Source organism: Lepidochelys olivacea, assembly GCF_965140295.1.
Source record: "Lepidochelys olivacea isolate rLepOli2 genome assembly, chromosome: 2".
NCBI classification, from domain to species: domain Eukaryota; kingdom Metazoa; phylum Chordata; order Testudines; family Cheloniidae; genus Lepidochelys; species Lepidochelys olivacea.
In genome coordinates, this window is record NC_140412.1 from 65,517,171 (window position 1) to 65,544,563 (window position 27,393).

Here is a 27,393-nt window from a genome sequence, read left to right on the forward strand (position 1 = left end):
TGCTTGCAGGACTGATGCCTAATTTATTCTTGCTACACACCTTGAGGTTGGCAAGAAAGAATTAACCCTGATTTACAAATATGGGAAATTAAGGCACAGGGCTTCTATGACTAGCCCAAGGCCCCAGAGGGGGTCAGACCAAGGATGAGAAGAGATGAGTCCCTGACTCTCAGTCCTGTGCTCAGATCTCTAGATCACAACCCTCTCTACCTGAAACAACTTGGCTTGCATAAACTCACTTTAAACAGCAGACCATTTTAAAGCCAACTCTCCATCCTCAAGCTGATGAGAATAGTTTGTCATTCAGTGCTAAGCTTTGTGGTGTGCCTATGAGCAGTTAGAGAGGAGTGAATGAGTGAGTATTAAGGGGAGTTTAATTTGATAGTGGCAAGACAACATGCAAAAACTAAAACTGAATGCATTAAACTAACAGGAAAAAATAAAACACATTCATTTTATTGGAGCTATTTGCCTCTACCTTTGCCCATGCTCACAATTTAAGAAGGGAAGGGCCAGTGTATTTTGTAGGATAGATATGCTGCGTAGCTCCAATGATGTTTCTTGTTATAGTGGGGGATAAAGGATTTGTCTACATGCCTCAATCATCTGTGTTTTGGGGCAGGAATTTACTCGTGTTGTTAGTTGGGGCAAAATCACTTGGTTTTAACATTTAAGAATGAACCAACGGGGAAATCATTTTGAGTTTTAAAATTAAAAAAAGATAGAAATAAAATCATAAACCACATGATAATCAGTATGGTTTTAAAGAATAGTCTTTCCTTGATACAGTTATCCAGGATTACTGCCAGTTCATTATCTATAGTACATGTCTCTAATTCCTAGTCCTTAGTATGATGATAACCTCAATTTGACCACTAGCTGACTCACTGCTCACTGGTTAGATACTGCTGGACAATTGATAGGAATCATTACTTAAATGCATCCTGCAGTACTGAGAACAGAGAACAAATCCTGGTTAGGATTGATTGGTAAATTAGTAGAGTCTTCAGGTTTCTAAATCTTTTTCTTAAACCCCAAACTTATAAATAGCTGTTTTTTTACTAGCTATTTTTTCAAATTAAAAAATCTCCAAGCAGCTTCATTCTAGATTTTCTAGATCACAAGAACTAGATACTTAATATGAAGTCTTTGTATCAAATGTTTCAAGAAAATACATTTCCCCAAATATATCCATTGCATGGAGAATTCATGCATTTTAATACACAAAGATTACTGAATCCATTATGTTTGAGTTCACACAAAAATAGAGATTGAACCCAGCTCTATACATAAAAACAAATTACGCAGCTGTGAAAATGATGCAACCTGAGTTCAAATAAGAACATAGTCTCTTTCTCTTTCTTTCTCTCTGTGTGTTTATGCATATACATGCATGCACAGTACTGTAATATATCAAAGAAACTGAAACCAAGAGGAAAAACAGCATTCATAGTCTATCAGTCCTTTCCTCTGCAAAGCTTGGTTTATGCCCCTACTGGTTGCAATTAAAAAAAAAAATCAACATTTGCAAACATACCACAGATAGCTCCTCTTCTACGTATAATGGAAAAAAATCATGATTACCAAATGCTGCCTTTCAGTGGCCGCCTCTGGACATCTTTGCTCAAGCGTTATCGTCACTCCTCACTTGGGTGCTGTGACAAAGTTTCTCCTCTGCCTTGGTGGGTCCTGCGCTTATTGGCGGAGTTGCTTGCCTCAGAGATTCATGGCAGCCCTCAGTTTGGCCACTTTTGCGAGTGGCTCAAACCTGCTGTTAACTCATCTAACCTCATCACTGGCCAGCATGGGAAAAAGGAAGAAGAACAATCCCCGCAGTCTCTGCTGACCCACCATGTGGGTCGGGGAACAGCCCAGAGACCTTTCCCTCTGCTGGAACCCACAGTCCAGGTCAACTCCTCCTGTGTCTGATCAGGAGTTGGGAGGTTTGGGGGGGACCCGGGCCCGCCCTCTACTCCGGGTTCCAGCCCAGGGCCCTGTGGATTGCATCTGTCTAGAGTGCCTCCTGGAACAGCTGTGCGACAGCTACAACTCCCTCGGCTACTTCCCCATGGCCTCCTCCCAACACCTTCTTTATCCTCACCACCTGGTGTCTGATTATGCTTGTACTCCTCAGTCCTCCAGCAGTATGCCTTCTCACTCAGCTCCTAGTGCCTCTTGCTCCAGCTCCTTGCACGCACGTCACAAACTGAAGTGAGCTCCTTTTTAAATTCAGGTGCCCTGATTAGCCAGCCTGTCCTAAATGATTCTAGCAGCTTCTTAATTGGCTCTAGGTGTCCTAATTAGTCTGCCGGCCTGAATTTGTTCCAGCAAGTTCCTTCTTGTTCTGGAACTGCTGTTGTTATCTTATGCAGGGAAAATTGACCTGCTTAATCTGGGACTAATATATCTGCCTTCTAACACAATCCTGTAGCCTCCGTCTGTTTACGTGTCTGGGCAGAGTTCCTCTGGGCAGCGTCCACTGACTCCCTTGATGCCTTCGAGGAGCAGTGGGTGCTGTCTGGGGTTCTCTGCTCGGTGTCCCTGTCTGGTTCAATTCGTTTGACCCTTTGACCGCACTCCTGTCCCTGTTAGTTCATTAGTTGTCCCCCGGAATTACTTGGTTTCCACGTCCTGTGGATCCCCGTCTTAGGCTGCGGGGAGGGATCCTTTAGCAGTGGGCGGGCTTCCGCCCACCCACTTCCTGGATCCCAATAGGAACACTCTCCTGTAGCCATCTGACCTGACCCTGTCACAGTGCCTTTGCTCTGAAAGGCTGCAGGTCTCACCACTTCTGTTGTATCCTTCCCAGGCTCCTCATCTCACCTTTTTCCATGTGGGCCCATACACCTGAAACTCCCTTCTGAACCGGGTATGCTGTGCTTCATCTCCCTTCTTCCAATCTCCCTCTGTTAAACGTGCTTCTCCCCTGAAGCCTGTCAACTCGTTTAATTCACCCTTCAAGCACCTGAGCATCCAGGGCACCTGGGTTTTGCTTCTCTGCTTAGATTGCAGGGTCCATATCTTCAGTTTCTTCCATGTGTCACCCACCACTGTTCATATTCCACACATAATTAACCTAATGTGGCCCAGTGATGTGGAGAGGAAGAGACACAAAAGCAAGGTCCTATGCATTGTAACAAACCATTCAAATCATACTCCCTCACCCCTTTCTGTGCTGTGCAGCTAATCCTAATGCTCTCTGAATGGCAGGTAACTGTTTCTTTGTTTTAATGAGAGCAGCCCCTTCCTTATGAACATAGCGTAAGTGAGAAGCCCCCTCCTGGGATTAACTTGATGTCGCAGAGAATGTGCGCTCTCCCGCACAGAAGCAAAGGCTCTTGGAATGCCCAGCCTTAGAGGGTGACATTCACAGGCACACAAAGCCTAGGTAAATGATCTGCGGGCAGGAGAGCTACAATGGGGTGGGCGGGAGCGAATCTCCCAACCCCCTGACAGGGCACAGAGCAGCCCTGCCACTGCTACTACTATCACAGCTCAGGGGCTGGAATAGGAGTCACAACTCACACACGTGCACACGTAATCCTGCACCCACTGGCTAGTCCTTCACTCCTGCCCCAACCCACCTTCAGTCTGAGTTAAAATAGCCTGAATACCTATTGAAAGATCCCTCATCAGAATATACTTGTCCACTAGATGCATCACAGAGCACTTGTTCACCACATTCAAGGCCACTGCATAAACCAGGTCCAATCACCAGCACATTAAAATAATACAAACAGAGACCCAACCTTATCTGTGGCCCAGCTCTCTGACAGCAATAATCTGTTTCCCCCTTTGCCTTCATTAGAAGCAGCTTAGCCCCTCCTCCACTAAAATAAATAGTTCAGCCCTTTCTTTCTAATACTTAAATCCAGCTTAACCCGAGGGGCAGAGTACTGATTTAAACAATCAGCACAGCTTGCCTGATCTCGACTGCATCTCTAAGTAATCACAACAAAGTCCTGTCCGGATTTTCACTTTCTAAACACGGATATTTTTATTTGCTGGAAAATGAAAGTTTAGGTGTGTTTGGTGGATTTTGTTGTTGTTGGGTTTTGCTTTTGTTTGTTTTGGTTGCTTGCTTTATGGAAGGAGTTAGGAAGAAACCAATGAAACAGCTGTTGATTATGTTAATTCTCACTGGGATGGAAAAGGAATTTTTCATGTACATGGGCTCCGGTAGTTACTAAAATGTAGCTCCTCAGAAAGGAATGTTGTCCATTTACACCAGTGAGGATCTGTCTTATAATGTCCTAGATTTCACAGTGGGCCGCAAGAGGGTGACCATATTTCCCAAAGGGAAAACGGGACACCATGTGGGGCTAGCCCAAACGCTTCCCCCACCCCCACTGCAAGGCTGGCCCTAGCCGCTTGCCCAAATCCCCACATACACAAATGGGTCTGGCCCAAGCCCTGCCTGCACCCCCCCGCCGCCTTCGGCGAGGCTGTTCACCTGAGCCCTGCCTGCCCCCGCAAGGGGGCTAGCATCGCTGCTCACTCCTCAGCACCCAATCAAGAGCCAAGGGGAAAAATGCCCACTTTTGCCAAAAATTCAGGATAGCTGGGACAGTGCTTAAAAAAGGGACTGTCCCGGCCAAAACAGGACGTATGGTCACCGTAGGCAGGGTGCTCCTATTGATATGATGATGTGAATTGGTGGAAGGTTTGTAACATGAATGTATATTAGTGTTTTAAAATACGTCTTATATTCTGTAATTACTTTACCTAATTTTAGAAAGAGACTGTGATCTATTACAGACTTCCTGTTCAGAAGGCACTTCTGCCTGCCATAGATTATAATATTGTCTAGCTGCAAAAAACAGTTAAATAAATGAAATACCTGTTTTATAACAGTGAAACTCACTCTCTTGGCTCCTGTTTCTGGGCCTACTTCATGTCTCCAACAAGTGCCTTCAATCCATAGAAAGCAGTAATGTTCTAGATGTGCACACACAGATTCAACTCCGCATTTAAGGGTAAATGCTCAATCTAATATTAAAACTAGGATTCACAGTAGGGTGGGCTTTTTTTTTTTTTTTCCCAAAAATACCGAAATAGAGAAAGGTGTATTTACACTTTCTTCACAGCAATTCTGTCAGTCGCTCATCAAAATCTATCAATGAAATCTGATCATGTTGGCTGCATGATCGTGTATATAACTTGTAGCCCTAGCATTTAAATACCAGTTTAAGCCATTTTGATTTTAACTGTTAAGTGGGCAGTACAAAATTTTGCACTTATGGTAGACGAGTTTACCTTGACTTATACCATCATCCCTGATAAAACTCAGAGACTGTTTTCCTACCAGAGTTGTGCATAAACACGATGTAACACTTAGTTAAATGAAAGACACAAATAAGTGGAAGTTCATAATTCCAACATTTCTTTATTTTGTGGCCTTTAAGTGATTACCTAGTGCGAAATTCCAAAGTGATGGATAAGGTGGTATAAGTTAATTTAGATTCCTGCTCTGCGTCCATGTCTAACTTACATGCCAAGAAGCCAGAAGATGTAAGTTAAAGTAGAATGGAGAATACTTTAGCTTGCACCTTCTAGACTCTCAGTCAGTAAGGCAAACCTATGTAGCCTCCCTTAAGCATGAGTGAAGCAGGCATAATTAGGTCTAAGTGAGTATAATTAAATGTACATTTCTGAAGGTATCTCCTATGTCCCAGTTCACCCATGATGTAACTCCAATGCATCTGCATTTACTTGGCTCTGACGGCCATTTTCACCATGCATGAATGGGATATTCTATTCCAACAATGGTGTATCCTAATAGGAAACTAGATTTAGGGCCAGATCCTCAGTTGGATTGAATTCAATGGAGCTGCACCCACTTACACCACCTGAGGATCTGCCCCTTAGTGTTATAAACAGCTGCATTTTCACTTTATTGATTTCCATGGGGTAATAGCATGGTCTACTCTAGGCTGATTATTACACAGGGATCGTATCACAGATATTATAAAAGAACTTGGATATTTTATAAGGTACAGTATCCACTGACTTCTGAGTGCGAAAATACACAGTGGAGATAAGTGATATACAGTAAAAGCTGTTTTATCTGGCATGTTGGGGGAATGGGGGTTCCGGTGAGTGAAAAATGCCAATTAACTAAGAGGGAGGGAGGAAGTGCGGGGCTGGGGGTGCAGGGTGCAGGCTGCAGGCTCTGGGAGGGAGTTTGGGTGCAGGAGGGGGCTCGGGGCAGCAGATTGGGGCATGGGAGGGCTGTGGGGTGCTAGATCTGGGGGGCGCTCACCTTGGGCAGCTGCCCACAAGCGGTGACCTGTTCCGGTTGCTCCTAGGTTGAGGTGTGGCAGGCGGCTTTGCTCCCTGCCCCGCCCCAAGCACTAGCTCTGCAGCTGTCATTGGCTGGGCACTGTGGCCAATGGGAGCTGCGGGGGCGGCGCCTGTGGGTGGAGGCAGCTCACAGAGCTGCCTGCTGCACCTCTGCCTAGGTGTACCCGGGACAGGTCACCGCTTGCAGGAAGCCGCCCGAGATTAACAGTCCCCGGTCCAGCACCCCGAGCCCCCTCCCATGCCCTGAGCCCCCTCCCGCACCCAAACTACCTCCCAGAGCCTGCGCCCCAACTCCCTGCCGGCCCTGCGCCAACCGGACTATAAACCTGAATTTCAATGAAGATCAGAAATGTCGTTTTATAGAGCTTTCCGGTTGGTGAAGTGCCGGATAAAACAGCTTTTATTGTATATAAATTCAGACGTCATAGGGTTATGTTGAAATTGAGGTGAAATTGATGTGATGGCTGCAGTTGAGGAATGAGTAGCTCACAGGACCAGGGAATAAGCCACAACCACCGAGAAGCAGATTTAGCCTATGTAGTCATGCTTCCCTGCCCTTCTGTATTTGTTTTCTATATTCAAGAAGAGAATTCAGTCAGTTCCACATTGTTGTGTGTGTTTCCTAGTGAGTTAGAGAATGGAGCATTTTGATCAATTTAATTAATTTAAAACTGCATATTGCCGTGTATTCACTTTTCAAAAAAGAATGCTCTTCAGTGAATTTAGCTCTTGTGAATGTGGCTGGATGGACAGTCCTGGGTAATAAAGACCTTTGTTTATCCATGGAACAGGGGCAGTGGAAATGCAGGTGCTCCAAAACCGCTCCACTCAGCGTATCTTAACTCTTACACGGAGGAGAGTTCATCCTCCCTGCCAATTAATTCCTAGGCCTTGCCAGTAAGATTATCAAGGGTGCTATCTGTGAGGTGGGTTTGGTGGTGTGGATCTCTGCTCACTGGGGGCAAAGGTAAGCACCCTAATTCACACTGAACAGCCACTTTCAAGTCACTATGTCCTGGGCCATATGTGAGCCAATCATCTAAATAAGAAAGATGAATTATCCCTTTATCAGTCTTCTGGTCCATCCAGTCCCCATCCCCACCTCACTATATTTTAGTGATTTGCTTGCTGGTTTTCTTCTAAAGCATTTGCTGCCACAATTTACAATACCTATCACTCCAGCCTTGCAAAGCACATCTTTTGTCTCAGTGGTTTTCATACTGCAAATCACAACTGACTGACTAAACTGAAAAATCTCTGCTGAAAAACTCAAATGAAGGTTGTGGATGCAATACCTACCTTTAGTGTCACAGGAGAGGAGGAGGATGAAAACACTGGGCCCCACCCGTGTTCCCAGTGAGGCTAATGAAAGTTTTGCTGCCTTAACTGGATGAAGGATTTAGTCCTTCCTGCGCCTTTTCACGGAAACGTAAGTCACGATAGAGGAAAGGAATCCTGAATGGTTGTTAGCCTGAGCACTTCAGTCATGTATTCATTCCCTGCTTCCTTTGATAACCGCACTGGGATTCATACTGCTTCCTGTGGTAATTGAACATTTTGTTCTAAGCCCACAGGTGGTCGTGCCAAGTGATCCTCCACACACATTTTACTTTGGGCTGGTGACTCATTCCCGTTTAATACCATCCAAACATTAGCTGGCTTCAGAAAGTATGAATCATCTTCCTGATAATAGTATCTGAAGTTATTGCGAGACGTGTCAAGCTAAAATGCTAGGGCTAGTCAGAGCACTAACATGTGACTGTGTTCTCCTTACAACCCACTGATCTAAGATGGATGCTGGTTTACACTGTATTTAGAAGTGAGGGTCTGCTTGGGGGCAGGAGCTAGACATGCAAACTCTGGCTTTGTCCTCCAAGGATCACAGCTGCTTCCACTGAAGGAAAGTAGAGGACATCCTCCACCCCTGGAAGTTTTTCTTGTCTTGAGGTAAGCCTGTGATGTTCACTGATTATTCACACAACAATTAAAGCCCCAATGCCCTTTGCTCCTGCTTCTAGGGTAAAACTCACCTTCTGCAGTCTGATGCAAAAGAAATTTCCATGGAACTTCTTTACATGATGTGATAGGATATAGTAATGCTGCTAATGCCTCATTGTCTAGGATTTTGGAGCTGTCGATTCTAAATCTCATTTAAGTATCCTTTTTTAGAATAGCATTAAAAGTATTTATTCTTGTGGCACAGACTCGCAGCATTTAGTATTCAATAAATAATATTCTACTTAAGATGTCTTGAAGCTTTTTCTTCATGGATTCTATTTTCCTCACCCTAAACCAATGAAAGATCAAAGACACTAGTGAGACTGCTTTGCAGGAGTCTAACCTGTAATCTTGTGCATGGTCTTTCAGGACCCGTCTGTGATCAGCAGATTGGTAGAGAGTACACCATTTATATGATGAAAGAAGCAGGGTGGGAGGGTTTACAGGCCAGGATTCATGTGTGGTGGGTTTACAGGCCAGGATCCCTGAGCCAGGTGGTTCTGTCTCTATCTACTATAGAACCTCAGAGTTACAAAGACCACAGGAATGGAGGTTGTTCATAACTCTGAGATGTTCGTGACTCTGAACAAAATGCTATGGTTGTTCTTTCAAAGGTTTACAACTAAACATTGACTTAATGCAGCTTTGAAGCTTTGCTATGAAGATGAAAAATGCTGCTTTTAACCATCTTAATTTAAATGAAACAGGCACAGAAACAGTTTCCTCACCTTGTCAAATCTTTTTTAAACGTTCCCTTTCTTTTTTTCAGTAGTTTACATGTAACACAGCACGGTACTGCATTTGCTTTTTCTTCTTTCTGTCTCTGCTGCTGCCTTATTATATACTTCCAGTTCCAAATGAGGTGTGTGATTGACTGGTCAGTTCATAACTCTGAGGTTCTACTGTGCATCCATTTTTAAAAAGGGTGGATTTACTTAGTTACACCCAGAATTTGCTGTCCCTCTGACAGTGTGTGGCGGTGACAGCTGTGGTCTCTCTGAGACAAGAATTAGGTGATTACACTGTGATTTCTCTGCCTTGGAGTAGCTTTTGTGGAAGGCTTGGGAATAAATATGGCTTTGAAACCCAAGCAGGGTGATTATCACAATGATGGGAGCAGCTTGTTGGTGCTGGAGAGGGAGACACTAGCAATTTCAGATTGATGTCTAGGTGCAGCGAGTGTGCCCAGAACTCCTCTAGTAAGGGAGGGTTCTATCATGCAGAAGAGTGGGAAGCACCCACTTTCAGTTATTTGGGGGTTGCCTGTTCAAAGACATGAGTCTTGCATGGTACTCAACAGTGGCAAGACGTGCTCATTCTGCTTGGGCTCTAAGGAGTCCCCCAGGCCTGGGGCTCTCCATCGCAATTGGCAACACAAATGTTTGCACTCACAGACCGGTTAGTTACACATTTAAATTCTATTATTTGCTCCCACAGGGGATGGCAGGCCCATTTTAAAGGTAATTTAAAAACAAAACAAAACAGGTCCTAAATCTTTCCTCATAAATCAGTGTCTCATATATGTTGGAGGTAGAGGGGGATTTGTATTGTATCAGTCACAAGTACAATTATTCACAACAATCCTCTTTGAGGGGTCCACATAGCAACTCAGTTTTGGATCTGGCTTTTAGTAGAAATCAGGTGCCTCCTTTCTTCAGCAGTCTGCAAAGTCCTTCAGTCACTATGACACCTGCACAGAATATGGCCCTGATTCAGCAGAGCACTTAAGTCTCGATGAAGTAAAAAGAGCCTTGTTGAATGGGGACTTTAAATTGAGAGGCAATATTTTTCACCTGTTGCAGTTACGCCCCTTCTAAAGCTAGCTCCCTCTATGCTACACAACCACATAGAGTTAGGGGTGGGCACAACTGAATCCCAGATTCTGTTGTTTTTGTTCAATAAAACTGTTCAGTAAATCTGAAAGTGAAAGTGCTCAGGTTTATGAGGGTCTGGAAGTGTGTGTGTGTTGGGGATGGGGGCAGGTGAGCTGGAGTTTAACCCCTTAGTAGAGGGTAGCATTCACTACATGTAAAAGGTTCCTGTGTAAGGCCCTGAGCTTGAAAACAAGTATTCATGTGTTCACTTTTATGCGTGCGAGTAGTTCAATTGATTTCACTGAATCTGTTCTTCTGTATTCAGTTAAGCATGAGTGTCTTCGCAGGGTTGGAACTCAGGAGTATGTCTCATTCAGAGCTATATCTGAATGTACTGAAAAGCCATTCAATGATCTTAAACTTCTCTACCAAACCAACCTTGCTTAGGAGAGCAAATCCAAAGTGGAAAGAAGAGTGAATCCTCATGCTCACTTCTGAAGCTTTGAGTAATGCTCAAATATGTTCTTACTATTGAAAGAGTAAATGAAAACAAATGGGGTGATTCACTCCCCAGTGGGGATATTCTGAAGTTGGGAAAGCCAAGAAAACCCTGCTGTTTCTCCAGCAGATTAGCCTTTGTTTTCAAATGACAGCATTATGTAGGGGTATGTATATAAATATGCGAGAGAGTGCAGCCGACTTTACTTGTGTGCGTAATTATATTAATGTGATTACATTACATTCAGTCACAAACTCTACAACAAGGCCCAGATTACTACTCTCTTAATCCAGGTTTATACTGCTCTAACTCCATTGGTTTCAGAGACAAGGTAGGGTACGAGTGAAGTAAACCTGTGGTGATTCAGCTGCCAGGAATTTAAGATGGCTGATCACACTTCCGAAAGGCATTATAGACCAACAAAACCCCACTTCTGTACCAATAACATGCTCATGACATGCTCACCTTGAAAGCCATCTTTTCCAGTCCTATGCCTCCCTTATTTAATCTTTCCTTCCTGCTACTAACAAGCCGATGCGCTGTGGCAAACAAGACGGTCGTGCCCAGGTTGTTGTTTTTTTCCCCTCAGGAGCGAGAGGCTTCCAGCCTTTCAGACAGACACCAATTTGAGACACCAAGGACCTAGTATTTCAGCCCTGCTGGATAAAGTTTGGCAGAGTTATATACAACTGAAAATAGGGTGTTATAATGGGAAGCGTTGGGCCACCTTACGAATAGGCAGTGCTACCAGTCCTGGCTATAATACGTCAGCTGTGTTTGTCTGCACTCCTATGGTTCACGGATCACTGTAGTACTTGAGTGCTGTGTATGGATTAAAACCACAGCCAGAGCTGCCTAGTAGAGCAGCCAGGTCTCTGCCCCACTCCAGGTATGCTCAGGATACCTAGTGTTGTAGATGTAGTCATAGCCTGTTACTTCTGACCACGCCTTCAGATTCCTTGCCTCCTGCTTCTTTGGAGAACGCTCTAGCATTTCATATGCTGCCTGCCAAAGATCGGTTAACAGGGCAAATGCACCACAGCCTTTTCCATTAGTTTCTGAAACTTTAGCAAAATCCGGTCACCAGTTGTAACATTTTTCAATAGCTAATAATCAGCACAGGCTACTGTACATTTACCAATGTGATATATGACATTATGTGCCTGCAATGCCCCTCTGCCATGTACATTGGCCAAACCGGACAGTCTCTACGCAAAAGAATGGACACAAATCTGACATCAGGAATTATAACATTCAAAAACCAGTAGGAGAACACTTCAATCTCCCTGGTCACTCAATAACAGACCTAAAAGTGGCAATTCTTCAGCAAATAAACTTCAAAAACAGACTCCAACATGAAACTGCAGAACTGGAATTAATTTGCAAACTCGACACCATCAAATTAGGCCTCAATAAAGACTGGGAGTGGTTGGGTCATTACAAAACCTAATTTCCCCCATACTAATTTCCCCCTACTGTTACTCACACCTTCTTGTCAACTGTTTGAAATGGGCCACTCTCATTACCACGACAAAAGTGATTTTTCCTTCCTTGGTATCCTACTGTTAATTGAATTGTCTCCTTAGACTGACCTCCCACTTGGTAAGGCAACTCCCATCTTTTCATGTGCTGTGTATTTATACCTGCTACTGTTTTTCCACTCCATGCATCTGATGAAGTGGGTTCTAGCCCACGAAAACTTATGCCCAAATAAATTTGTTAGTCTCTAAGGTGCCACAAGGACTCCTCGTTGCTTGTACATTTACAATATGCCCTCAGGCGCCTCCTTGGGTATTATGACCTGTTTCACTCATCATGAACCACTGACAGGGACGAAGTGCCACAAAGAAGTAAGTAGTTTCCTCATTTTTGAACCCAAAATATGAATAGTGAAAACTAAGTGCCACCTCCACCAGTATTTTATATGTTGTTTATAACGCAAGGAATAGAACTATTTTGACTCAATACTGATATGAAATATCTGTTCCCCTCCTTGCATCCCTCCAGTTGGTGAGGGGAACAAGGCAGTTGCTGTTCATGGGCAATCAGAAGCTTTCACATATTTTCCTACTGATTTTATTAGGGCTGTCAAGCAATTAAAAACATTAATCTTGATTAATCGCACTGTTAATCGCACTGCTAAACAATAATAGAATACCATTTATTTAAATATTTTTGGATGTTTTCTACATTTTCAAATATATTGATTTCAATTACAACACAGAATACAAAGTGTACAGTGCTTACTTTATATTTATTTTTGATTACAAGTATTTGCACTGTAAAAAACGCCAAAGAAATATTATGAAAGTTGAACTTACAAATGTAGACTTAAGTAAAATAACCCTATCTGCATTCAAAAATAAAACACTGTATAATTTTAGAGCCTGCAAGTCCACTCAGTCCTATTTCTTGTTTAACCAATCACTCAGACAAACAAGTTTGATTACAATTTTCAGGAGATACTGCTGCCTGCTTCTTGTTTACAATGTCACCTGAAATTGAGAACAGATGTTCTCATGGCACTGTTGTAGCCAGTGTTGCAAGATATTTACGTGCCAGATGTGCTAAAGATTCATATGTCCCTTCATGCATCCATGCTGATGACAGGTTCTGCTCGATAACAATCGAAAGCAGTGTGGACCGATGCATGTTTATTTTCACTATGAGTCAGAAGCCACCAGCAGAAAGTTGATTTTCTTTTGAGGTGGTTCTGGTTCTGTATTTTCCACATCAGAGTGTTGCTCTTTTAAGACTTCTGAAAGCATGCTCCACACCTCATCCCTCTCAGGTTTTGGAAGGCACTTCAGATTCTTAAATCTTGGGTCAAGTACTGTAGCTATCTTTAGAAATCTCACATTGGTAGCTTCTTTGCGTTTTGTGAAATCTGCAGTGAAAGTGTTCTTAAAATGAATAATGTGCTGGGTCATCATCGCAGACTGCTATAACATGAAATATATGGCAGAATGAGGGTAAAACAGAGCAGGGGACATATAATTCTCCCCCAAGGAGTTCAGTCACAAATTTAATTAACACATTATTTTTTAACGAGCGTCATCAGCATGAAAAGATGTCCTCTGGAATGGTGGCTGAAGCACAAAGGGGTATACGAATGGTTAGCATATCTGGCACGTAAATACCTTGCAATGCTAGCTACAAAAGTGCTGTGCAAATACCTATTCTCACTTTCTGGTGACACTGTAAATAAGAAGAGGGCAGCATTATCTCCTGTAAACGTGAACAAACTTGTTTGTCTTAGCGATTGACTGAACAAGAAGTAGGACTAATGGACTTGTAGGCGCTGAAGTTTTACATTGTTTTGGTTTTTTTTACTGCAGTTATGTAATAAAAACATCTACATTTTTAAATTGCACTTTCACAACAGAGATTGCACTACAGTACTTGCATGAGATGAAATAAAAAATACTATTTCTTTTGTTTATCATTTTCACAGTGCACATATTTGTAACAAAAAATATACACTTTGATTTCAAGTACAATACAGAATACAATATATATGAAAATGTAGAAAAACATCAAAATATTTAATAAATTTCAATTGGTATTCTATTGTTTGACAGTGCAATTAAAACTGTGATGAATCGCAATTAATTTTTTTGAGATAATTGTGTGAGTTAACTGTGATTAATGTAGACTCCCTCCTCAGGCCCTATGGTACCAGCACTCCCAGCTATCTTCGAGACACCGCTGACTTCCTGAGGAAACTACAATCCATTGGTGATCTTCCTGAAAACACCATCCTGGCCACTGTGGATGTAGAAACCCTCTACACCAACATTCCACACAAAGATGGACTACAACCCGTCAGGAACAGTATCCCCGATAATGTCACGGCAAACCTGGTGGCTGAACTTTGTGACTTTGTCCTCACCCATAACTATTTCACATTTGGGGACCTTCAAATCAGCGGCACTGCTATGGGTACCCGCATGGCCCCACAACATGCCAACATTTTTATGGCTGACTTAGAACAACGCTTCCTCAGCTGTCGTCCCCTAATGCCCCTACTCTACTTGCACTACATTGATGACATCTTTATCATCTGGACCCATGGAAAAGAAGCCCTTGAGGAATTCCACCATGATTTCAACAATTTCCATCCCACCATCAACCTCAGCCTGGACCAGTCCACACAAAAGATCCACTTCCTGGACACTGTGGTGCTAGTAAGTGATGGTCACACAAATACCACCCTATACCAGAAACCTACTGACCGCAATTCCTACCTACATGCCTCCAGCTTTCACCCAGATCACACCGCACGATCCATTGTCTACAGCTAAGCTCTGCGATACAACCGCATTTGCTCCAACCCCTCAGGCAGAGACAAACACCTACAAGATCTCTATCAAGCATTCTTACAACTACAAATACCCACCTGCTGAAGTGAAGAAACAGATTGACAGAGCCAGAAGAGTACCCAGAAGTTACCTACTACAGGACAGGCCCAACAAAGAAAACAACAGAACACCACTAGCCATCACCTTCAGCCCCCAACTAAAACCTCTCCAATGCATTATCAAGGATCTACAACCTATCCTGAAGGACGACCCATCACTCTCACAGATCTTGGGAGACAGGCCAGTCCTTGCTTACAGACAGCCCCCCAACCTGAAGCAAATACTCACCAGCAACCACACACCACACAACAGAGCCACTAACCCAGGAACCTATCTTTGCAACAAAGCCCGTTGCCAACTGTGTCCACATATCTATTCAGGGGATACCATCATAGGACCTAATCACATCAGCCACGCTATCAGAGGCTCGTTCACCTGCACATCTACCAATGTGATATATGCCATCATATGCCAGCAATGCTCCTCTGCCACGTACATTGGTCAAACTGGACAGTCTCTATGTAAAAGAATCAATGGACACAAATTAGACGTCAAGAATTATAACATTCAAAAACCAGTCAGAGAACACTTCAATCTCTCTGGTCACTCAATTACAGACCGAAAATTCTTCAACAAAAAAAACTTCAAAAACAGACTCCAGCGAGAGACCGCTGAATTGGAATTAATTTGCAAACTGGATACAATTAATTTAGGCTTGAATAGAGACTGGGAGTGGATGGGTCATTTCCCCATGTTTATTCCCCCCCCCCCCGCCCCGCTACTGTTCCTCAGACGTTCTTGTTAACTGCTGGAAATGGCCCACCTTGATTATCACTACAAAAGGTCCCCCCCACGCCCGCCCCGCTCTCCTGCTGCTAATAGCTCATCGTAAGTGATCACTCTCATTACAGTGTGTATGGTAACACCCATTGTTTTATGTTCTCTATGTATATAAATCTCCCCACTGTATTTTCCACTGAATGCATCCGATAAAGTGAGCTGTAGGTCATAAAAGCTTATGCTCAAATAAATTTGTTAGTCTCTAAGGTGCCACAAGTACTCCTTTTCTTTTTGTGATTAATCGACAGCCCTAATTTTTATGTTATGGTATTTTAGCGCTTCTGCAGTAACTAGGTGCTGACTGTGAGCCAGCATCAAACGTGCCCCATAAAAACAGAAGGGGGATAGTAAGGTCATACTGGAGTTAATAACTAATAAAACAGTGAAAGACCTGACTTCCACAACCTAGCCATCAGGAGCCAGTCTGAATAAATAGGAACCCTGCATGTCTCTGCCCAGAATGAGCCCCTAGTTCAGGCTCAAAAATATTCCAAAAAATATTTCTTTGTTTATTATGCTGTCTTAAGTACTGGTTTTTTTTCTATTAAAGCAGGTATTTGTTGTCTTCGTTAGATATGGGAAATAAAACCTATCCTCCCTAAACGTACAGCTCCTTCTCTTTGAGCACTGCGGGAATTTTCTGAGACAGTAGAAGTAAATTCGTTAATTAGATTCAGTTATTTGTCTTGAAAATGATCCTTTAAGAAACTGAATCATGAGCAGAAAATATGAAAAACATCTTATGTGTACTTAAAAATCAGTTTGATCTAATCTGGGGTCACAAACCCTAAAAATGCCTTAATCATAATCTTTCAGGGCCAGATGATCAAAAGAATTTAGGCACCTAAAGGGGCCTATTGGAATTTTCAAAGCACTTAACTAGGTTAGGCACCTAACTCCTACTGATGTCAATGGCTAACCTATTGAAGTGCTTTAAAAAATCCCAATAGGCTTCTAACTACATTTTTAGGCACATAAATCCTTTGAAAATCTGGTCCTTGATCACTGCAGGGCAGAGTTAAGGATGTTCTGGTGCCTACACCATGGATTTCCACATGTTAGAATGTCTGGATTTCTTTTAAGTGTAACTGTAATTCTGAATATTCTGGGTTTATAATGTTTGATTTTTGGGATAATTGCAACATCCTTGCAGTGGCAGTGGAACACTTTTAAGAGTGGGGGTGCTGAAAGCCAGCCCCCTTATCCCTGTCCACCCCAGCCCCCAGAACTGTGGCCGCGAGCAGGGCTGTGTCTGTGGGAGAGGGGGACTTGGACAAGGGCAAGGGGGCCAAGGCTGGAGCCACAGCTGGGAGCGGGCGTGGAGCCGGCATCCGGGACCCCGCATAAAATGGAGCACTCCTAGTTCTTGCGCCTATGGTATTTTGTCCTTAAATCACTCATACGTGTTCTCAACCTAACCTCTGTCATAACACAGTGTTTTGGCTGGGTAGTTTTGTTAAATTTCATTTCTCAACAGTTTATTTGTAAGTGGTATTGGCTTTTCAGACCTGTCTTGATTAAGGCAAGTTCCAAGGGGTTGTACTTGTGCTGACATGGGCAACAGAGAGAGTGGGGGAGGAGCAGTTAGCTGACAAATTGTGTCCCAGTCTACCACAAGTCAGGGATTCCCCTTCCATCTCCTTTGCCAAGGATCTAGCTCAGAGGAAGAAGTGACCCAAGACCCAGCTGTTGATAGGTGACGGCAGTATAATAGAGAGGCAGGTATTGGAAATGAAAGAGATTCACATGATAGTAAGGGCAGAATACATACTGCTGCTGAATCCAAGCAAGACTAAGGTGGCATTCTTGGGAAAAGGGAAGATCTTCAAAGAATTACCTTCCTCTGTAACATCCACCCTGATTGCTAACTCAGTCTTCAGCTTGGAGATCCTTTTGCACTCACTGCTAACGGAAGTCCAAATAGCTATGGGCAGTCATTTCCATCTGTAACTGGCATGTTGGGCATTCCTGACCCCCTAGGCTTAATTAGTTCAACCCATTATATCTAACTGTGAAGCTACATGGCCAGAAAAAAACTCCAACTGGTACAAAATGCAGCAGCTCATTGATTAAACAACGAAGATCTCCATGAGGACTTCAGTCTGGTGCTCTGGTCTCGTACTGACTGCCTATTGAATAGAGTCCAACTCAGGGCCCATATCTTGATATTCAAAACTCTGTGTGGCATTGGCCCTCATTAGGCGAGAGAGAACTTCTCCCTCCATAATCATGATCTCCCACAAGAGCTACATTGCTCAACCAAACAGGCTTGCCATCCCTGGAGGCAGAACTTTCACAGGAGCTGGACCTAGACCGGAACGCTCTCCCAAAGAGAGATGACTGACCCCAGTTCTCACCCATCTAAACAATCTAAAACCAACGTAACCACACTTTGAGAATGAGTTGATCTTGCCATTACTGTATTAATGCTAGTTTTCACGTTTTATTACCTTGTCTATTTCAAAACTTCATTGAGCTGAATCTTAGTAAACAGATCAAATCTGAATGGATTTTGTTGTTGCTGCTGCTGTTCTGGCTATTACACTCATTATCTGGAGTCATCAGCAGTTTTGATGTGTTTTCCATCTGTTACTCAGTATAAGGGCTCTGGTATTTTTCCATGGTATGAGATAATTTCAGAGGCTGGGGCTATCATTTCCATTTGTTATGATGTTTTTCTCAGTGTGAGTGGTTGATTTCCGCTCAGGTCCTTGGTTGGACCAAAAGGAAACAGCAGATGGTTTGAGTAAGACCCTGTTCACACTATAATATTTGCCAGGTCGTGAAACTGCTTTCAAAATCATTTTAATTCCTAGGCTCAAGAACTATTTTCTGTGCTGTTTTTTAGAATGTTTTCCTCATTTACACAGATTGACATTTGCTAAAATAAACATGAAATTGTTTACAAGAACAGATCTTGTCCAGCAGTTTCATGGTACTGGAAAAAACCTGCTGAGGATGGGGGAGGGAGGTACTGTTGTGGTCTCATTGCTAATTAGTATTCCAAAACTCGGCTCAGTTTTGCATCTCTGAGGCAGTGCATGTACTTGTTCCTTCTTCACTGTACCTGTACCATTTGCCATCATCCTAGACTTCCTGGGGTATTTTCTTATCTCTGGTGTTATGTAGTTTGATATGTGCAGGTGAGAATTTGACTAAAAGTGTCAGATATATGTATATTTTTAAGCTACTCTCTAAGCACACACCAGGTGTTGGTCATCTGATAAATTCTAAACAAAATTATGCTTGAGTTAAAAGAGACAAGATTTTATGATGCCTGTGGAGAAGCAGAGCTTCTCTGAGAGGAGAAAAAAAGAGTGATTAAATGATGTTAAGGGGAAAAACTCATTTGTATTGTATGAAAAAAGGGAGATTTAAGACCAAGAAATCACTTACTCCTAAAAATACACTAATGACTAGTGCCAGGCTTTGGTGGATAAGCAGCCAGTTATCTGCATGCTAAGGCCCTGGTTCCACAAAGGCTTACGGATGCTGTTAACTTTGTATGCTGTGAGACGTTTCACTGAAGCCAGTCAAAGCATGTGTATGTGTATAAATCGTTACAGCAGTGGTGGGCAATTTGCGGCCCATCAGGGTAATCTGATTGTGGGCCGTGAGACATTTTGCTGACATTGACCATCCACAGGCACGGCCCGCTGCAACTTCCAGTGACCGCGGTTCACCATTCCCGGCCAATAGGAGCTGCGAGAAGCAACGGGCCACAGGTTGCCCACTACTGCTTTACAGGATCAGGGCCTAAATTTGCAGAATAAGAATGTGGAATCTCTCTTATGTGGGAAGCTTTAAAAAAATGCTTTTCCCCCCTCCAGAGCTGTAATTAATTCCATGTCATTATGGCTTGTCAGTCCTGTCAGGCTGGATTCCACTGTTACAAAAAGAGGTCCTATCCCTGTCACACAGAGTGTGAGTCCTAAACGCCTCAAGTGTCACCAGTGAGGTAAGCATAGATGCAATCTTCATTGAAAACAAAGTAATGGGTTGCAGTTTAGTGGAATACAGAGCAGAGAGATTGTGCTGCTGCACAGCTGGTGAGACCAGCGGAGATGATGTCACATTCCCCAGGGGCCAACATATCCCTCCATCCTTGAGTTTTTCTTAGGGCAAGTCTACACTTAAAACTTTAATGAAGATGCTCTAAGCTGACAGGAGAGAGCTCTCCTGTCAGCATAGTTAATCCAACTCTGCAAGAGGCGGTAGCTATGTCAGCAGGAGAAGCTCTCTCGCCGAGATAGCACTGTCTACCTGGGAGGTTGGATCAATTTAACTACTTTGCTCAGGGGTGTGGATTTTTCACACCCTGAGTGATGTACAGTAGAATCTCAGAGTTATGAACTGACTGGTCAACGACACTCGTTACTTGGAACTGGAAATACACAATCAGGCAGCACAACAGCAGAAACCAAAAAAAAAAAAAAAAGAAAAAAGCAAATACAGTACTGTATTAAACATAAACTACTGAAAAAATAAAGGGAAAGTTTTAAAAAAGAGATTTGACAAGGTAAAGAAACTGTTTTGTGTTTGTTTCATTTAAATTAAGATGGTTAAAAGCAGCATTTTTCTTCTGCATAGAAACATTTCAAAGCTGTATTAATTCAATGTTCAGTTGTAAACTTTTGAAATAACCATAACATTTTGTTCAGAGTTAGGAACATTTCAGAGTTACGAACAAGCTCCATTCCTGAGGTGTTCGTAACTCTGAGGTTCTACTGTAGCTACAGCAGTATAGGTCTGTGTACTGTAGAGCAGACCTCAAGAGTGTGGTTTCATCCAGCAATGACACTCAGAAATCCACAAACCTCACTATTCTGTACTGGGTCCCGCACCAGTCAATTAGTACAAATTAGTGAGCTTCGTGGATTTAAAAACTACCATTTTAAGCTTTGGAAGCACTATGCACAATCATCAGATCCAAAAGTAAAGGTCTTCCTGTCGGCTTAAGAGACCAGCTTTACTAGCTGAACAGATAACGGGTAGTGACTGCATAGGCACTTGAAGGAGACTACTCAGTTTTTAGAGGGCTACGGTGCTTGTTATACACCAACTACCAGTAGTACATTACAGGGAGCTAAAATCTATCATTGACAAGTGTGCTCGGCATGTACCAAATCAACATGTGAATGTAAAACAGAACAGAAATAATCCTGTATATTATGCCATGGAAACAGCATTCCATTGTGATATTTTTTCATTGAATACAATGAATTTCATTAATTTCAACTTGTTTTTGTTCACAATCATTTGTAATCAGAGAAGTAATTATGGTACTGCCAAGACACTGGCCTTTCACTGCTATGTAGTAATCACTCTTCAGGCTAAAGTGCCCCTTACTTTCAGCTTCAGCAAAATGAGCTCCTGCCTCTTACTAAATTGGGTTAGTCCAACCATTAGACTGGTGATGACTAAATACAAAACCTATAATGTGAAACAACAGGACAGAATTTTAACTCATGGCCAGTTCTCACCTTGTCATGTGTTTCGGTGAGCACCCCCTCTCTAGGTTGGAGGATGAGTGCTTCACGTGCATCGCGTTGTAGGAAGTGTGAGTGTATTCATTTTCATCACTGTAGTCAGGACCAAGTAATGTCCGAGCCCAGGTTCCCATGTCATAAGGAGGAAGCATACCTCCAAATTCAGAGGGCAGGCATTCAGGGTGTATTAGCTGGTGAAGACTGTTCAGATTGTTGCCATGGAGAAAGATCTGAAACAAAATAAAACGAAGGCACAGTCAGTTCCTTATTTCATAAAGCATTATAATTTAGAGCAGTGAATTTGTTCTGCAATTTATGGGTGGGGCTTTTCAAAAGCACTCAGCGTTAGCTTAACTCTGCTGTCATTGAAGTCAATGCTGAAAATATGGTACTAGAAATGTTCCCTGCCATTCCCATAAGATATCATATAAAACCAGGGGAAGTGGGTTGTGGAATTATTTTTGAGGGAAGGGAGGAAAGATTCCTGGAAGTAGGTTCTAAAGCAGGCTCTGAAGAAGTGGGATATGGTTCTATTATTGGGTGCCACAAGAGAGAGAGAGCATGAAGATGAGAGAAGGGGAGATAATAAAGGGATGGGAAAGGTGAGAGGTCTGTAAAGGAGCATAGGGAGCAAGAGGAGACAAGATCAGAGATATCAACTAGAACAAGATCATGAAGACCTTGAACATAAAGGCAATGAGCTGAAACTGGTACAGTAGCAATTAAACGTGGAGCCCAGCTCAGTGACAAATCACTGTCTTTTTCAGATAGGCACAAAAATCTAGACCTATGTATTTTCAGAGCTGTTCAAAACTCAGTAGTTTTGGTGTGCAAAGGGTCATGTGTGAACATTTTCCTGCATTTGCATCCACATTCTCTCCAGTCAAGTGAGTTGTTTTGGGTTCAAACAAAACATGGCGTTTTGACTGATTTTTCATCAAAATTGCACAAATTGCTAATTTTGTGCTGTTTCAACCCATTTATAAACTGACCCAAGTCCATGTACCTGAACAATTTTCTTTGAATTTATCCTCAGTTTCTGAATTTGTAACAGAACACTGAACCACACAAAGCTTCTAGTAATTTATGGTTTTATTTGAACACTGCCCAGCTCCAATTATCCTTCCACTCTTTAATGCAGACATGTTTTCACACGGAAGGACTCCTCAGTCTGTTCAATACTCCTCAGATGGAGCCCAGGCCATATTTTGGTGCCTTTCTGAGATCCATTCTCGTGACTATGGACTTTAGGATAAAAGTGGACAAGGACAGTGAGGTCCACTAATCCAGGTACATCTCTTCAGCAAAGACCTGCCTCTCTTCCTGCTGTGTGAGCTGATGTAGAGAAGTGGAAGTTTTTGTAGACACCAGTGGGAGTTAAGAAAGGCAACCTGCTGAAGAAGCAAAACTGGCAAGTTCCTTGGAGCTGATGGTATCTCACTGGGCAGAGGTCTAGCTCTATGGGAGCTTTTTCATATGGGTGGCTTCAATGGGAGACTGTGCCTGTCCTCCACTATCATAGCTCATAGGCTCCGTCCATAGGCATGCCTTATCCACTGTATAATAGGATAGCGCCTGTTCTTTGTAAGTAATCAAAGGTTCTCTGGGCCCTGACTTGAATTCTGAAAATAACCTACTTCTGCTGAATTATTGATTAAATCGAGGCTAATTCCAAACTCCAGCTGAGGCTTCAGTCATAGCTGCAGTTCTCAGAGGCCCATTCCAAAAAAAACCAAACAAAAACCCAGAGAAAAAAGAATAAAGCAAAGAAAGAGAGTTATGCAAGCCATTCTGGGTCTGAAGCTTCACAGGTTTTCTCCCCCTCTAATTACCCTTTTCCTTGTCTTGTCTTTGAGGAACGGTTTGATCAGCGTGTACAGGGCATGAATGTACCAGGGCTGGTTGACAAAATGGACTCCCCCAAAACGAGCAGGAAAGCTGTCCTGTAAAGAAGAAAGAAAGGGAAGGCAATTAACAGATGCACCAAATTAGTCAGGCAGCCAGCAGGACTAAAGTCAGAGGAACAAGTTTGCATAATGGTGTATCTGATACACCATTTAATCAGCAGTCCGCTTGTGGTGGGGGGATGGGTAGTGCAGAAACACATGCACTGTTTTAAGGAGCCACTATCCCATTTCCCTCCGTGCAGTTACACCTTGGTTTCTAGTGCTTAAAGAAAGCAGATATCAAGATCTCTGCCCAAATTTCTTCTGACTCCACTCCAGCACACTGCAGCTTGCCGAGAAGGGAAATGCAGCAGGGGTGATGAACACAGCTTGTTTCCTGAAAATCCCTTGGGGGGACTAATTTTAACTCCTTATTGTGTTATGTAGCTGAACTGCAAATTCCACTTACGTTCCAACACACAGCTCATTTTTTCACCCTTTCTGCCACCCTTGCCCCCTCCCCCATCCCATTCCCCCTTAAATCATCATTACAATAGCTGAACTTTCTGGGTGAGTGAGCAGCACATTATGGGGAGCAGGGCGGGTGAGAAATGCTGATGTGTGAAGGTATTGACAGAGAGAGAGAGACAGAGCATGTGACAGCTCCATGGAAACTGACACCACCAAGTGCTTGCTGCTAAGGTTTAGTACAAATATCCAAGCATTAACATTCAGGTAGAGTAGTCTAACAGAGGTGTTTGCTTAGGTGCAAGAGGATGCTACTGCAATGTGGTACACATAATAAATAGGCTACTGAAGTTTCTTTAAAGGTACACTGTAAATGATATTTTATATCTACATTCACATCATGCAAATGTCAGGGTCTATCAGGGAACAGGCTAGGCTCCTTTCACTTTTGGAAACAGTGCAACGGCTGCTGCATATATGTGCTGATGACACCCACAGAGAGAAGCAAATTGGCTGCTTTCTGACAGGAACTCGGGCCTCTTTGTAAATAACTAAGAAGATACGTTTGCTGTTGATACATTTTGCTCGTCACCAGCTCCAAAGGGAGGCAATTATTATTTCCATTATGGCTATAGCATTCAGTAAGAATTTTAGGACCAGCTCCTCAGCAACTATAAATTAGTGTGGTCGCATTGACCTCAATAGAGCTATGATGATTAACACCAGTGAGGATATGGCCCTTAAAGTAGATGCACCTGGAAAAAAATGGAAATATATGAACTTTCAGCAAAGCCAAAAGTGGATTTCTGCTCTATACAAGGATGATGTAAAAAGAGCACCTGAAGCTGATTGGAAAATGGCATTTCCATCCCATGGGAAATTCCCATATATTGATATTTGCTTTTGTCCCAATTTGGGATGAAAAGTCAAAATATAGAAACATTTCACAGAATGACAATTTCTGAAAAATTTCCATTGAGAATGACATTAGTCTCTGTGTCTGCCTGAGCCACCACAGTGCCTCATGGGAGCTGTAGTTCTGGGTCACTCTTGGTCTCTGTAGCAGAGCTGCAGACTGTCTCTCCCAGTAGCTCAGCCACAGGGAAAGACTGGAGTGCAACATAAGAGATGTAGTATGGTCAGGAAGCAAGGGAGCATAGAGGAATTAGGGACCTGGAACTACAACTCCCATAAATCACCATGGTAGCTCATGGTAGCAGACACTGAGATTAATGTTGACCCAAAACAAAATGGTTGGGTTCAAATGACCTGCTATTGCTCTTTTCCCATGGCAAATTTCAATTTCAACTGAGCTCCATTTGCCAATGAGAAAACATTTCACTTCAGAATATTGTGACCAGCCCTAATGGCACCTTCTCCCAAAGTAAATCTACTTTCTATGTGCATACAGAATTATATGGGCCAGGTGGTCAGTGGTGTATATTGGCATACCTCCACTTGGCCCCTATACATACAATTTAGTGAGGAAAGTAAGTTTTACTACTATCAGTGCAACACAGCCCTGGAGGTCAGTCATTCTGGCTTGTGTACAATGGGATATACTAAGTACAATAGTGAAGCCACCCATGCAACCACATTGTTTAAATACATTCACATTTAAACAATGTATGCCTTAATTACTGATGGAAACCACAAAAGGCAATAGGATTCCCCAACGGGTACAGAGGGAAGCTTCCTACAGCATCCTGCAGAGTTTTTATGGAAAAACTTAAGTTTCCTTTATGAACAGGAAAAAGCCCAGCTTGACTTTCAGATCCCAGCCTGGGTTTGTAGGGCTATCAGTTAGAAAGACACATCATTTTTCTTTTCAACTCTGTACATTCAATATGGATATTGCTGAGAGACAGCTCTGGAACGCCAGTGTACTATTTTTACATAGACACCTATCATAGCAGAAATATATTTGAAAAAAAGACTGACGTCTCAAGAAGTGTTTTGTATTGTTTTTAGCTAGTTGCACTAAGATGTGTGAGATCTCTCCCTGATCGCGCCTGGGCTCTCTGCTGATTTCTCTGAGGCAAGATGAAAGTAACTAAAGTTGATTTTCTGTTGGAGAGCTTGTGCTTTTAGGAATTCTTTGTCTTTCTTGTGCCTTTGTGATTCCTTGGGAACGTGCATTTTATAATGAGAAGATTTTTTTTTGGGGGGGAGGGGGTCTGTCTTGAGTACATTTTATTTGAATCCATGCTGGGAAACAGATACTTAGTCTTTTCTCTAGCTGAGTCTTTCTTACAAAAGTTGGGCCTAAACCTTCCCATTGATATCAATGATAATTTTGTCATTGAGTTTTCTGGGAGCAGGGACTGCATCTTGCAAATAAATCTGGAAATACATTAATGACCGGATCCAAAGCCATTTGAAATCAGTAGGAGTCTTTCAGTTTCTGTACTGGTGATGAAACTGTGACATCTGCGGATTTCTCAGACTAGCTATCTATGTCCTTATCTCACTCCATGGGGCTCGTATATGACAGCATCATACACAGATTGTAGGAAACTTTTTGTTTCTAGTATTGACTTAACTGGTGCTGTAGAAAAGACTTTCTGTTACAGAATTCCTCTTTTTTGTTTGACTGTGTTTCTCTCTCTCTCTCTCTTTCTAGTGCTTTTTTTCTCCAAAGAAGCTAGTAACAGAAATAAACACTGAAGTGCCAGAGTGGAACTTTCAAGAAAACTGTGAAGTCCACATCCATCTCAATATACCTTTTCCTTTCAGATTGTAAAGACAAGACTCTCCTAGTTCAGAGATCAGAAGGGAGGAGGTGCCCCAAGTACTCCTTTTCTTTTTGCGAATACAGACTAACATGGCTGCTACTCTGAAATCAGTTCTTTCCCTCTCTCAGTTTTATGTGCCACCTGTGCACTGCAATGCACAGCAGTCTGGGACTGAAAACTGTCAAGCACATAATGGTATGTTAAATAACTTGGGAGGAATATCTATGAGTTGAGTGAGAGACACTTTTTCACCACTTCCTCCCACTCCCTCCATCACCGTGTTCTTTTATTTATTTATTTAGCCATGTGAACACGCAGCAGAAACCTTCTACTGTTCTTTCTTCATTCTTTTGTGCTGACGGCTAAAAATCAAGATGATCTTCTAACATTAAATAAAAACTTCTGACACCAAAGGATATTAGCGAGGGAAGTTAATCTGAATATAAAAGTTAGAAATGGGTCTGAGGTGGAACACTGGATCCAAACCTTCCGAACTCAACCACCAATGATCAGAACCAGCATACAAAATCCAAACAAACTTCCAAATTTGGGAAAGTTCAGATTGAAATCACATTCCAGTTCTGAATTTTGTGACTCAAACACATCACTAATGACAGTGCATGTGTACAACCATTTGCAATCAAAAAGCAAAATCATATCTCCTTCAAAAGTCCAGTGCAATCTGTGTAAAAATCCCCTCATCAATGCAAATAAATGCACAGCCTCTTCTATTTGAACACAGTTTTGCCTACATTTGGGGAGGGTTTTGTTCGCGAACAAAAGTGTTTAGATTAGGTAATTTTTTTCTACATTGAGCACAAAAAGGAAAGCTTCTTGCTTCTCAGTACATTTGATCGTTCCCTATAATGGTTTAGGGCTTCCACAGATGGTATTAATAGTTCAGTAACAGTTTCTCCACAGAGAAGTACTGTGACTAGTGCCATAGTGGTGTAAGGAGACTTTCAGCTCTAGGTCCCAGGTCCAAAACTAGCCTAGTTTG

The 27,393-nt window shown here is 42.6% G+C and overlaps 1 protein-coding gene across 2 annotated transcripts in view; it reads right to left on the reverse strand.

Moving 5' to 3' along the window:
- The window catches only part of CLVS1 (clavesin 1), a 140,224-nt gene that overhangs the window by 2,021 nt on the left and 110,810 nt on the right, over positions 1-27,393 (reverse strand). For both annotated transcript variants that reach the window (XM_084619358.1, XM_084619359.1), the window contains exons 4-5: positions 23,137-23,247; positions 21,299-21,534 (exon numbers count right to left, since the gene is read on the reverse strand). In XM_084619358.1, coding sequence (XP_084475484.1) covers positions 21,299-21,534; positions 23,137-23,247 — 347 coding nt within the window. The remainder of the gene's footprint in view (positions 1-21,298; positions 21,535-23,136; positions 23,248-27,393) is intronic.